Below are 13,747 nucleotides of genomic sequence, written 5' to 3' on the forward strand. Positions count from 1 at the left end.
TAATCGGCATGAGCTGTGTAGCATGTTCAGGCTTCTTAACTTTAGGAATTAACACCAATAAAGTATTATTAATATTACCTGGTGAGTCAGAGCCATTAAGCACCTGTAAACATAACTGGGCAATATCATCCCCAATAAGATCCCAATGCCTTTGATAAAAAAGAGCGGGAAAACCATCCAAGCCCTGAGCTTTCGTGGGGTGCATCTAAAACAAGGCTTCCTCCACATCCTGTTTTGTGAACGTTTCGGATAACACATCCAGGTGGACGGTTGAAATCCTGTTGCCAACAAGAGCTGCTGCTTCCTGCACTCATGATGGAGAGGAGCTAGTGAATAGGCCAACAAAGTAATCACCCAACACTCTACCAATACTCGGATCATCAACAAATTCTCTGCCTCCATCATCTTTAATCTTTTCAATCATATTCCTCTTTCGCCTCGGAGTAGCATTCTGATGGAAATTTTTTGTATTTCTATCTCCAATTTTTAGCCAATTCACTCTGGAGCTCTGACTCCACCAAATTTCTTGCTGATCAATCAATTTGTCTAACTCACTCTCGGCCTCCTTAACTTGCTCCACCACTTGATCAGTTTGAATTTGCTGCTGGAGCTTCTGAAGTAGAGCCTTCGTGTCAGAAATTTTCTTTGGTATGTCACCAAACTTTTCACGTCCCCCACTCCTGGAGAGTCGCTCCCAAAGAGCTCAACTTTGATGTCAAATTAGTAGGAGACCCATGGCACCAGGCCTCAGCCACAACCTCCTTACAATCCCCATCCTGGAGCCACAGTTCCTCAAAGCGAAACAACCTGGCCCTTCGCAATTCCTGTCTTAAGCCCTTGGAACCACAACATATCAGTAAAGGATTATGATCAGAATGGTACCTTGGTAGGTTAGTAACATCCGTGACAGGCCACACCTCATCCCAAGCATCATTAGCAAGAGCATAATCAAGCCTCTCTTCTATGGTGTCAGGAGTTACTCTTTTATTCGACCAAGTAAATCTATAACCTGAAAAACCAACATCATGTAAACCACAATTAGAGACAATATTTAACTCTGTCTGCGCACAAGATCCGGAGGATCACCACCCAACTTATTAGTGGGGGACAAAATATTAAAATTACTTAATATAGGAAAAGCAATATTGAAGACCGAGAGGGAGGGATTTTAATTTTACTATATCATCTCCCATTCAACGCACGTATTAGGAATTTAGATAGGAATGAATTTCAGAACTTTTTTTTGTTACAATGAATTTCAGAATTTGACACAAATTAAAAGAATATATTTAACAAAATCATTTATTAAATTGATTATAGTATTCATAAAAAAACCAATAGTTTTGGTAGCTGGAAGATCGATGAGCTCTACATAGAAAATCGGGAACCCTACCCTAAATCGAAGTAATTGTCAAAAAATTTGTTGGTTGAACAATAAAATATATAGAAAATTTAAATAAAAAAGGAAATTAAATTCAAATGCAATAGATAAATTCCAACTAAAAAATAATTAATTTTTTATGGCATAAAATATAAATTTTAAAATTTGAAATCTTTCCATTTTCTTGATCAAATGATCTAGAATTAGTTAAATTACTTAAGATGGGAAAAGGAATATAGAAGACCGGAAAGGAGAGATTTTGCTATCATTTCACGTTCAACGCATGTATTAGAGCATCTCCAATGGTAGGAACCTATTTTGGGACTTAACTCAATTCTTGTGGGCCCAAATTGCCACATAGGATTTAAGACACTCATAAGGTCTTCATACACATTTCACTCTAGTGGTTGAGATCTTATTTTACTTTTGTCTGGACCCACAGTACTCAATATATTTATATTATTTATTTTCCTCCCTAATTTTCACTTTGATTATGGTATTGAAGGAGAGAGAAAAAAATATTATTTTATTTAAGATCTCACATTTGAGAGTACATGAGCTAACACACGGATCTTAGCTTTTGCTAAGATCTCATGCCATGTAGGATAGCTCCAATGGTGAGATCTAATAAGATCCGGATCTTATTTTAAGGTCCCAAAATAAGGACTCCATTGGAGATGCTCTTAGGAATGTAGATAGATATTTATTTCAAAAAAAGGAATGTCTTTTTTTTTTGAACTTAACAAAAAAAAAAGAAGGAATGTCGATAGATATGAATTTCGAAATTTGTCACAGCATTTAAAAGAATTTAACAAAATCATTTGTTCATTAAAAAAAACAAAATCATTTATTACTTTCAACAAAAACCAAAATCATTTATTAAATTGATTGTAGTATTCATAAAATTAAAAAAACCAATAATTTTACTTTTATTATTGGCTACCAGAAGATCGATAAGTTCTACAATAAAAATTAGGAAACCTTCATCAAAACTGTGAAATCTGTCATAATGGAGTCAATTGCGGAATATTAAAGCGTTTAGTTTTTTTGGTTGAATAATAAAATATATGGACAAGTTAAATAAGAAAGAAAATTAAATGGCATTTTGATAAGGGAAATAAATTAAATAGTAAAATATAAAATTTGAAATTTTTCCGTTTTCTGGATAAGATGAAAACAACAAACACCATGACACCATTTGGTTCATTTATTCTCACAGTAGCTTATACTTAATAATTAATATAATTATTAAAATAAATATGATTAAATGTACAATTTACTATATTTAAGTAAAATTAATGAATACAATTAATGCTTTCAAAAAAATGAATACAATTATAATAATTATAAAATAAATTTATATTATTTTATAGTTATTCATTAAATCATTTTTATTTAGTGTATTATGTTAATACTTTTTTGTTAACGTTGTTATGTGTTAATTCATAAAATCGTTAATATATAGTATATAATAAAAAATTATTAACGTTATTTTCATTAAACCTAACAAAAAAAGTACTACAACTCAAGAATCAACATTCCAAATACATGCGTTGAATGTTGTGACAAGTTAAATAAGAAAGAAAATTAAATGCACATAAAAATATTAAAGCGTTTAATTTTTCTAGTTGAATAATAAAATACTGTATATGGACAAGTTTTTTTTTTTCGGTACATATATGGACAAGTTAAATAAGAAAGAAAATTAACATTCCTCTTATAAACAAAAGAAAAAGAAATAAGAAAGAAAATTAAATACATTTAAGATGAGATAAGGGAAATAAATTAAATAGTAAAGTATAAAATTTGAAATATTTCCGTGTTTTTTGGATAAGATGAAAATAACAATACTGTTATAAAATATGAAGACAGTACAAGTGAGTAGGAGTGAGAGAGGAGAAGATAAGCAAGATTTGAACAATTAATATTGTGGAATCAAAGGTGTGGTTGCTTGATGCAACCTCCTTTATTTATAGCTCTAGAACTAGGTCAATTCATGGAAATGATACACATGGCCAAGCCCACAAACTTTTTAATATAACCCATATACCAAAATACACATGGTCATCCAAACTATTCATAATACTCCCCTTGGATGACAATCCCTTAAGAATGTGTCTCATTAAAAATCTTACTAGAAAAAATTCAGTGGGATAAAAACCTAGTAAAGGAAAAAGAGTACATCATTCTATAGTTCGTCTTTGTACATTGCCTCATTAAAAATCTTACCATGAAAAACCCAATGGGAAAAAAACATGGTTAAGGAAAAAAGAGTACAATATATATTAATTAAGATATTTCAGCCGACGAACTCCGATATTTTGCACAAGCTTTTCAAATGTTATTGTTGGAAGAGCCTTCATAAATAAGCACTACTAAAAAAAAGCAATTTAGCGAGGGACAAAATCCGTCGCTAAAGAAGGAAAATTCCGTCGCTAAATATTTAGTGACGGAATTTGCGACGGAACACCGTCCGCAGTGCAAACTGGCGTCGATAAATATTTAACGAGGGATTTTCAAATCCGTCGCTATCAGCGACGGAAATATGTCGTCGCTAATTTATATATTTCCGTCGCTAAATTGTTTGCTGGATTATCCCATGAATCCGTCGCTGTTTGCGACAACAGCGACAGACACTTCCGTCGCTAACCGGCTGACATTTTTATTTCCAATCCATCGCTAATTCCCTCGCTAAGTAAGTGACGAATTTTATTTTTTGAGCATATTTTATTTTTCTTGTACAATAACAATTCAGTTTGATCATTTTCCCCAAATCCTAAATGAAGTAATTCAAAATCTACTATTAGTTTGAAGTTTCACATTCATATTTAAGATCATGTTGATTAACCCTACATAATCATAGTAATGAAGCCATACATAGTCATGGTAAAATGTCAAAAGCATAATTATAAACATTAGTGTCAAATACATAAATATTCATCTAAATACAAGGTCATCAAACTCAGCATCTAATTCATCATAGTGAGAACCCATTAAGTCAAGTCCCAACAACGATTTTACCCACAAGCACATGTGTCAAACCCTTCAGTATAGATAGGGATGTACCTCTTGATTCAAGCAGCTTCACATCCACAGAAGGGAAACACAAAGCAGATTGTTCCCTCTATCCTGAGATGTCGGGGCTTATAGAGTAGATGAAACCGCAAGTTCCAACCCAAAGCACTTTGGCGCACGACATCTTAATAAGATGGCTGCCATGCAAAATATTATGCACACAATTATTTACCACACATTTAAATGCTAAAAAACAGAGAACTGAACAAAACTAAATACATCTTAATCATAGGCAACAATCAAACAGAGTAAAATTGAACCAGGAATATGGGCTGGAAATAGAACTATAAGAAGGGAACTAGTTGAAATTAAACTAATAATGAATGAAACTACTGTGAAAAAATCTAGCTCACCAGCATGGTAAACTTGACACTTCAGTGTTCTAAGAAACCATGAAATTTGTATTATCCTTCTTCAGGATATCGGGTTCATGTTCGCCAAGAAAAAATAACCAATACGATCAAAAAATTCAGATAATAAATGTAAAATGCTATCAAAGATAATAAAGTCCATTTAAAAATTGAGACACAGATTAACCATGAAATAAGTTAGCAAGTCCTATATTATCAAAACTTAAAAAACCAAATAATATCAAGATTCATGGGTTCTGAGCAGCTGAAAACTTGGGTAGTTTACCTGAAAGGTCCATTAGAATGGATAGCTGATACATGAACCTGAAATAGTTAAATTAATCACCATTTAGATCCTCCTATGTACTTGGTCTAACTAGTTCTTAAATAAGGAAACCATGAAGCACGAAGTATGAGGTAGGTATAGATTTTAATATAATAACCAAAGGTCAAACAACTGATAATCAAACAGAAGATAAACACCAATAGTTCAATATGCATAAAAGTGTCCTTTGGGAAAACTTAATGCAAGGAGCATTAGGCCAGTCAAAGTGACAAGGGTCGGACTAAGAGAGCTGAGAAACTTGCCATATCAACCATTAATAAAACTGAGTTCTTGAACTACATGAAAACTTAAGCATTTATGTTGTCTAGGTGCCTATTTTCAAAGAATTCTCAGTTCATCTTTGCATATAGAGAAAATGGGAATCTAAGTTGTCTTTGAGTAAGGAATTTGCAATTACACATAATAATTTCTGCTTTCCATCATACTTCATAACTTTTTCATCTCAAGAGTATTAATCTAACAGGATGATTGGACCTTACTCAAGAATTTAAAATTTTAATATGCTTCTGGTACTAAAATTTACAAAGAACATGATTCCAAGTAGGATTGAACCCTATTCAATTCAGTGTCAATAGAATTATTTAGAGACCAGCATTAAGAAACTAAGATACAATTCTTAGTTCATGTTTTAAATAGAAAAGGTAAACAGACAAGTCAAGCTAAGGTTGCAAACTCCCATACAGAAGTTACTGATAAGTAGCTATTCTCACTCTCAATATAAACCACTCCTCTCACTTTATATGCTAACACACACACGCGTACATACAAAACTGTTTTGTCAATTGTCAAACAACAAAATGTTTCTCTAACCTGTAAGAGTCGAGTGAGTTTGCTATCCCGATAAGGGACGTGTACACCCTATTTTCTCTTTTTCTCATCCCCTAGTGCACTTATGACATTACCTAGTGCAAGAAGGCCTTTATTGATGTGTACACTTTTTTGACAAAAAGATAAGATAATGTCACTAAATCCTTGTCATTATAATTTTCAACAATAACACAGTAATTTGAAATAAAAGTATACTGGGAATTAAGGCTAATAAAGTATTATGACTTTTGAAACGAAGACCATCGGAACCAGTTCTTTTAGCTCTCTCTGATCCAGCTAGATCTACCAAATGGAACTTTGCTGAAAGGTATTCTTAACCCATATCCTCATCCGAAGTATCACTACTGTAAGAAACTGGATGGAGTTTGTGCATCTGATCTAATGTAATTGTGAAGATGGCATGTGACCGACTAATCCAAGCAAAAGGAGAACCACAACTTATTAGATTATATAAATATTGAATGTAGTGGAACAAGAAACCATTATGTAAGAACCCAAATTTGTTGAGAATCTAATGTATATTACAGTTACAATAAAAAGCTAAACTGACCCCTATTAGGGAAAGATAAAAAAACACAGTAGAAAAGCCATTTTCAAGAAAAATCAGTACTTAGAAGCAATCCAAACCAAAGGTAAAATTCGAATAGAGAGAGCGTGATCCAGAAATACGAAAATTAGGGTTTCATGTTTTGAAATCGTATCAAGCAAAAGTAAAATCGAATAGAGAGAACATGAAATCTAAGAATAGAAATGGAAGAGGAAGCTCACCGTCATGATCGACTCCGGAGCAGGCTCCACTTCCTGTGGTTCAGCCACCGCCGGGGTTCGGCCACTCCGCCTCTGGCTCCACTTCTCCGCTTCTCTCACCATTGCAAACAGCTTCACGCGAACGATGGAGTAGGAGCGCCGGGAAGGACAACGGTGGCGACACTAGAGCAGGACACGGTGGCGGCCATGAGAGTGTGAGAGTCGGGAGGAAGTTTCTGAGTGTGTTAGGGTTTTTCTGAGAGAGTATGAGTGAATGGATTGTTTGTGTTTGGACTTGAAAACTTTTAACTTACTAGTGTTTGTATAGTTAAAATTATATATTTTGGAACATAATACAATAAATGTAATCTAGTTCATTGGCTAAAGCCTTCTCTTTTGGAGACAAGCCCCAGGTTCGAATCTGGAAGAACAATTGTTCATTTTTTAAAACAATATTTTTAGCGACGGAATTCCTGTTTGTTTCCGTCGCTAACGTTTTAGAAAATTTACCGAGGGATTTAGCGATGGGAGGACATCAGCGACGGTCAAAATCCGTCGCTAAATTGCAAGATAAAATATTAAAATAATATTAGCGAGGGAATTAGCGACGGATCAATAGCGAGGTTTCAAATCCGTCGCTAAATTATAAAATAACATTTTATTTCCAATACCATGAATTTGTTTCCCTCGCTAAAATCCCTCGCTAAATCATGTTTTTTTAGTAGTGAAGTCTGTCAAATTATTACTTGAACGAATTTGTTGGATGTCTATGTCACCATTCTTTTGTAGATCATGAGTGAATAAGAGTTTCAGTGATATGTGCTTTGTTCTATCTCCCTTGATGTATCCTTCTTTAGCCTTGTGTTGTCTGCAAGGTAATGGATGAATCTCCGATGTAGAATTTCTCATATTCAGATTTGGGCAATGAAACCGGAGTTCGTTAAAAGCATGTTCCATTTTGTCAATCAATGACTAATTCAGAACCAAACAACTATGCAATACCCTTTTACACCTTTGGGGTATAGTCTTCAAGTTCAAAGACTCTTATATTTTTGCAAATGAATTGCTTCTATATATGTTGTCCAACCACACCCTTTAATATGGGTTCAATATGCTCGCACTTATAATATTGAACGTTATATATCTGTCGACAATTTTTCAAGTTCTTGGTTCCTTATTTCAACTTGTAGAGATATAATCAATTGAGATCTATTTGTATCAATTGTTGTTCCTTTGTTGTCATACATTTTGTTAAAAACAACCTGATGTCCTAGCCGATGTTGTGACATCTGCTTTTGTGAAGGCCAGGACATTTGTCCTGACTGGCGTGCAATGTGGGTCCCTTTTGTTATTGGTTTGGAGGATGTGATTTGTTATTACTTGAGATTCAAGTAACTTATTAAAGGGAGATATACGCGGGTTGTTTATTGTTGGAACAAATCAGTGATTGGAGATTTTTTTCTATTCTTAAGTTGTTAATCACTCATATCATATCTTGGAAGATTCTGTGCTGGTATGAGTTGGATCAGAGTTGTTCTTCAGCCCAAGAAACCCTAGTGCCGCCTCTGCTGAAGTATAAATAGAACAAAGACCTAAAACGTGAGTCACCAGAGCTAAGATTGAAGATCAAGTGTTTTAGGATTGTAAGTTGTGTTGTTCTTGCTCCCTGATTCTATAAAGCAAGTTTCAGTTCTGTGTTGTGTTTGAGTGTCAAACAAACTCTGTGTTATTGTTGTTCACCAATCACTGTGGCAGTGATTGAGAGAAAGTGAGAGGGGCTCTCATACTTAGGTTGAGATTCTAAGTAGAAATACACTGGGTAGATTAGGAAGTGAACTATGAACTGAGTTGTTCATGAGTGTCTGTAATTCCTGAATCTTGAGATAGTGGATTTCCTTTCTTTGGGTGCATGCAAACCCTCCAGACGTAGGTGAAGTTTCACCGAACTGGGTTACCAATCTTCTGTGTTCTACTTTATTATTTTTCTGGTTTTGTTACTGTTAGTCAGTTGTCGAACCGGTTGTCCCAGCATCGCGTTCGACATCTGTCCTGTGCGAGAACCGTATTTTCAATTGGCATCAGAGCAGGCACCCTATTCTGTTGGGTGAGCTCCAGGGAATATATACTGTTCTCAAGGACAACATTATGGATGGAAGAAGATCAATCTATATGCCACCAATTTTGGATGGTACCAATTATGACTACTGGAAGGCTCGAATGGTGGTTTTTCTCAAATCTATGGACAGTATAACATGGAAGGCAATAGTCAAGGGGTGGAAACATCCTGTGATAGCATCCACAACTGAATTGAAGCCTGAAGATAAGTGGACAAAGAAAGAAGATGACGAAGCTCTTGGAAACTCCAAAGCCTTGAATGCCATTTTTAATGGAGTTGACAAAAATATGTTCAGGTTAATCAACACATGTACTGTGGCTAAAGAAGCATGGGAGATTCTCAAGACTGCCCATGAAGGAACATCAAGAGTTCGTATGTCAAAGCTTCAGCTTCTTACAACTCAGTTTGAGACTATGAAGATGAATGAGGATGAATCCATATATGAGTTTCACATGCGTATAAGGGATCTAGCCAACTCTTCTTTTGCCCTAGGGGAACCCATGTCTGAAGAAAAGTTAGCAAGAAAGATTCTCAGGTCTCTCCCCAAGAGGTTTGATATGAAGGTAACTGCCATTGAAGAAGCCCAAGACATCAGTAACATCAAGGTTGATGAACTCATTGGTTCCTTGCAAACCTTTGAGATGTCTCTTAATGGTAGATATGAGAAGAAGGCGAAGAGTATAACTTTTGTGTCCAACACTGAAGAAGATGAAGATCAGAGGGACAAGGATACTGATGCAAACATTGCAGAAGCTGTATCATTACTTAACAAAGCGTTGAAGAGTTTGGGCAGAATGTCAAATACAAATGTCCTGGACAATGTGTCGGACAATGTGAAGAATACTGAATTTCAACTCAAAGACAAACATGGGAATGATACAACCAAGGCTATTCATGTAAAGGCTCTCATTGGGAAGTGCTATTCTGATGCTGAGTCAAGTGATGGTGATGAGCAAGAACTAGTTGAAACCTACAAATTGTTGTTGGCTAAGTGGGAGGAATCATGTACGTATGGTGAGAAAATAAGAAAAGAAGTCAAAGATTTGATTGCTGAGAAGAAGCAACTTCAGAGTAATAACTCCAGTTTGCAAGAAGAAGTAAAGACCATCAGCAAGTTGCGTGAGGAGAATGAGAAACTTCAGATCACTAATGTAAAACTGCAAGAGGAGGTAACATTACTGAACTCAAAGCTTGAAGGTATGAAAAAGTCTATTCGTATGATGAATAAAAGCACTAATGTGTTAGAGGAGATTCTGGAAGTTGGGAAAACAGTTGGAGATATGGAGGGGATAGGCTTCAGCTACAAGAGTGCAAAGAAGTCTGCTTCATCTGAAAAGCAAACTAAGCAACCAATGTCAGACCCAATGTCGCATCATTCTGTACGACATGTGTACCCTCAGTTCAGAAAATCCAAGAAATTTACTTGGAAATGTCATCACTGTGGCAAACTTGGTCATATAAGGCCCTACTGTTACAAGCTATATGGATATCCTCAGTCTCATGATCAACCAAGGACTAATCCACAAGTAGCTTCATCAAGGAAAGAGTGGAAACCTAAAGAAGGAGTTAGAGTCAAGTTCTTCGGCGAGGAAGAGATGTCTCCACAGCCATCTAGGGTGAATAGATCATATTCAAAGGATGTTGCTCTTCTTAAATCTCCGAGTTCTGGTGTAGATGTTATGAAGGAATGGAGGAAGAAATTTGTTGCTGCAAGTTCTCTTGAAGTCTCAAATGCACCAGCAACTGTTCATGCAAGCATAGGTGAATCTGTAAGTGCAGATCCTAATGTTATTGTGCCTAATGTGATTCATGAGATATCAGTTGAATCTGTTTCTGTTCCCAATGTTGAACCTCATGTTGAGACATTAGTTGAGACTACTTCAGATGTGAATATGGAACCCTCTGCTAGAAATCCAAACCCCATTGTTGACACATCTGAACTTGATCTCCAAATTCATCAATCTGCCTTGGGTTCTGAACCATCTACCGTTTGTAAGAAGTCAGTTATTGAAAGTGTTCATGAATTGTTGTCATTCTGGTCTTAGAAGTGATGGTTTGTTTATGCTGTGCTACCTTTGCCAAATTTGTGTTAAAAAGGGGGAGTAGTTTGGTGAAGAATCTGTGTTGTTTCTGTTGCTGTGAAGACTATGTGTGATTTGCAAGTGTTAGCTTTGGTCTGTAATAAGTTGAAGACTCTTTCAAGACAAGGCTAGTAACTGGTTTATGTTCAAGCTGCTACTGTTCAAGTTGCTACTGGTTTTCTAGTTTACACTTGTTGGATAGTTAGTGTGTGTGCTGCTATGCATATGGTATTTATACTTCAAGCAGTCCACATGGATGCATCATTTGAGGGGGGGGGTTCCTCTATGGTTGGCTACAAAGATGCATTGATTTGAGAGGGAGTTTTTTTTTTCCGCTGCTGACTCTATGTGATTTACCCTCTCTGGTTGTGAAGTTGTTTTTAGACAAAATTTGACAAAGGGGGAGATTGTTGTTCCTTTGTTGTCATACATTTTGTTAAAAACAACCTGATGTCCTAGCCGATGTTGTGACATCTGCTTTTGTGAAGGCCAGGACATTTGTCCTGACTGGCGTGCAATGTGGGTCCCTTTTGTTATTGGTTTGGAGGATGTGATTTGTTATTACTTGAGATTCAAGTAACTTATTAAAGGGAGATATACGCGGGTTGTTTATTGTTGGAACAAATCAGTGATTGGAGATTTGTTTCTATTCTTAAGTTGTTAATCACTCATATCATATCTTGGAAGATTCTGTGCTGGTATGAGTTGGATCAGAGTTGTTCTTCAGCCCAAGAAACCCTAGTGCCGCCTCTGCTGAAGTATAAATAGAACAAAGACCTAAAACGTGAGTCACCAGAGCTAAGATTGAAGATCAAGTGTTTTAGGATTGTAAGTTGTGTTTTTGTTCCTGTTATTTGTGAACTGTTCTTGCTCCCTGATTCTATAAAGCAAGTTTCAGTTCTGTGTTGTGTTTGAGTGTCAAACAAACTCTGTGTTATTGTTGTTCACCAATCACTGTGGCAGTGATTGAGAGAAAGTGAGAGGGGCTCTCATACTTAGGTTGAGATTCTAAGTAGAAATACACTGGGTAGATTAGGAAGTGAACTATGAACTGAGTTGTTCATGAGTGTCTGTAATTCCTGAATCTTGAGATAGTGGATTTCCTTTCTTTGGGTGCATGCAAACCCTCCAGACGTAGGTGAAGTTTCACCGAACTGGGTTACCAATCTTCTGTGTTCTACTTTATTATTTTTCTGGTTTTGTTACTGTTAGTCAGTTGTCGAACCGGTTGTCCCAGCATCGCGTTCGACATCTGTCCTGTGCGAGAACCGTATTTTCATCAATAATCACAAGTACCTGAACCTCTTCAAGAGGTTTAAACAGTTTTCGTAATCTCTACACTTTTCATGATAATTTTCCTCAAAACAAAATCATCTTCCTTCTCTAAAATTTATCTTTGGAACCACGTTTAGGCATGCCTTAGCCTAATAAGATTTCAATAAAGAATGACATTTGCAGCATAAAGAAATTTAGAAATATCTTTTAGGTCAGAGAATGCTTTCTTTTGAACTTTAGATTCACATTATTTTGTGCGAGTATATATATGCATTATACACAAATTTTTCGAGCTGCTTAGTTTTTCTCTCACCCTTGATGTCGAGAAATAAATATAAGTAAGATATGCAATATCTTCTAGCAATAGGTCAAATTCATAACATAATCTCAACTTTCTTTTTAATCTCATCTAAGTGTTGTTTGCTGGACAACGGAGAACACATAGCTCACATAAAAAGGTTCTTAGATGAGACATATAAGGTTCCTGACAATGAACCAATTGCAATGGAGAGAATTATAATGACTCATTGGCTAGATGCATATAGATGTTGCTACTAGCAACATCACATATTCAAAGAAATGGATATTTGTTCTCTTAATAATTGACTAACTATAAATAAGAAGCATTTAACTAAATATATTTGCTAGATCATTTTAAATATTAACATGTGCAACCAGTGGCGGAACCAGGAAAAATAGTACGAGGGGGCCAAAGTAAAATTTAAAAAATAAATTAGTTTTTAATTAGCAATAAACACCAATATATGCAAAAAAAATATAATTAAACTAATTTATATACTCATTGAAAATGTATCATAAGTTAGCAAAAAAATAATGTTAAAAAAATTCTTTTTCATTTTTTCCAATTTTGTTAATCTCGGGTTATTTTTTACATTAGTTATTTTTTATTTATCATTCTCAAAAGTACTGTTTCTATTGGAAAAAAATAAATTATTCTTTTACTCTTGATTATTAGTTTTTGAGAAAAAAATATTTATTAATTTTATGCTCTAAGACTGTTAGCATTCCTCTAGTAAAAAAATGGTTTAGGACTATTATATTTCCAACACTCATGTTTTTATGCAAAGAAAAAAGATATGATTGTTTTAATTCTTGCACTAACTATAGTAATAATGTCCATTAAGGTCCAAGCAAATTTAAAATTAAAATAGTAGAGAAAATAAGTACATGAAAGTATGTGTATAAAAATGAAACTTCCCTGAAAGTTACTAAAAAATGGTGGAGGAGTGGATCAAACCCTCTCCAACAGGTTCCAACAGGTAATTCAGAAGAATCTCAACCACTAGGCCAGTGAATCTCATTTGTAAGTCATTGCAGCGTTATACTATATATATAAAATAATTATTGAACCTTGGGAGGGCCAAGGCCCTCCCCTGTCCTAACGTGGCTCCGCTGCAACTCAACATTCAAAATCATGTCACATACCAACTTGATCAAGATTGGAAATTTCACTCCATCAAGGTCGATGCATCGATAAACACTGAATATGTGCACATGTATCACATTAAATATATTCAAGAATCATAG

The 13,747-nt window shown here is 35.1% G+C and overlaps 2 protein-coding genes across 2 annotated transcripts; one reads left to right on the forward strand and one right to left on the reverse strand.

The window, feature by feature from the left end:
• Window positions 1-310: 310 nt before the first annotated feature.
• Window positions 311-6,850, reverse strand: LOC130745492 (uncharacterized). The gene is made up of 4 exons (XM_057597820.1): window positions 6,749-6,850; window positions 5,093-5,117; window positions 742-1,009; window positions 311-680 (listed from the first exon to the last, which is right to left on the reverse strand). The coding sequence occupies exons 1-4, from the start codon at window positions 6,848-6,850 to the stop codon at window positions 311-313; spliced, it is 765 nt and encodes a 254-aa protein (XP_057453803.1).
• A 3,587-nt stretch (window positions 6,851-10,437) lies between these two features.
• Window positions 10,438-11,106, forward strand: LOC130731536 (uncharacterized). The gene has a single exon (XM_057583838.1). The coding sequence runs from the start codon at window positions 10,439-10,441 to the stop codon at window positions 10,886-10,888; it is 450 nt and encodes a 149-aa protein (XP_057439821.1). The 5' UTR covers window position 10,438; the 3' UTR covers window positions 10,889-11,106.
• Window positions 11,107-13,747: the final 2,641 nt, after the last annotated feature.

The sequence above is a fragment of the Lotus japonicus genome, chromosome 1, assembly GCF_012489685.1.
Source record: "Lotus japonicus ecotype B-129 chromosome 1, LjGifu_v1.2".
Classification (NCBI taxonomy): Eukaryota; Viridiplantae; Streptophyta; class Magnoliopsida; order Fabales; family Fabaceae; genus Lotus; species Lotus japonicus.

What these genes read in the sequence shown, in the direction of transcription:
- LOC130745492 (XM_057597820.1), bottom strand. Translation starts at nt 6,850, where the DNA reads ATGGTGAGAGAAGCGGAGAAGTGGAGCCAGAGGCGGAGTGGCCGAACC. An exon ending in CATTCTAATGGACCTTTCAG is followed by an intron (nt 1,010 to 5,092) that starts GTAAACTACCCA and finishes TTGGTTTTTCAG; the next exon opens with GTTATAGATTTACTTGGTCG. An exon ending in GAGGTTGTGGCTGAGGCCTG is followed by an intron (nt 681 to 741) that starts GTGCCATGGGTC and finishes GCGACTCTCCAG; the next exon opens with GAGTGGGGGACGTGAAAAGT.
- LOC130731536 (XM_057583838.1), top strand. Translation starts at nt 10,439, where the DNA reads ATGTCTCCACAGCCATCTAGGGTGAATAGATCATATTCAAAGGATGTT.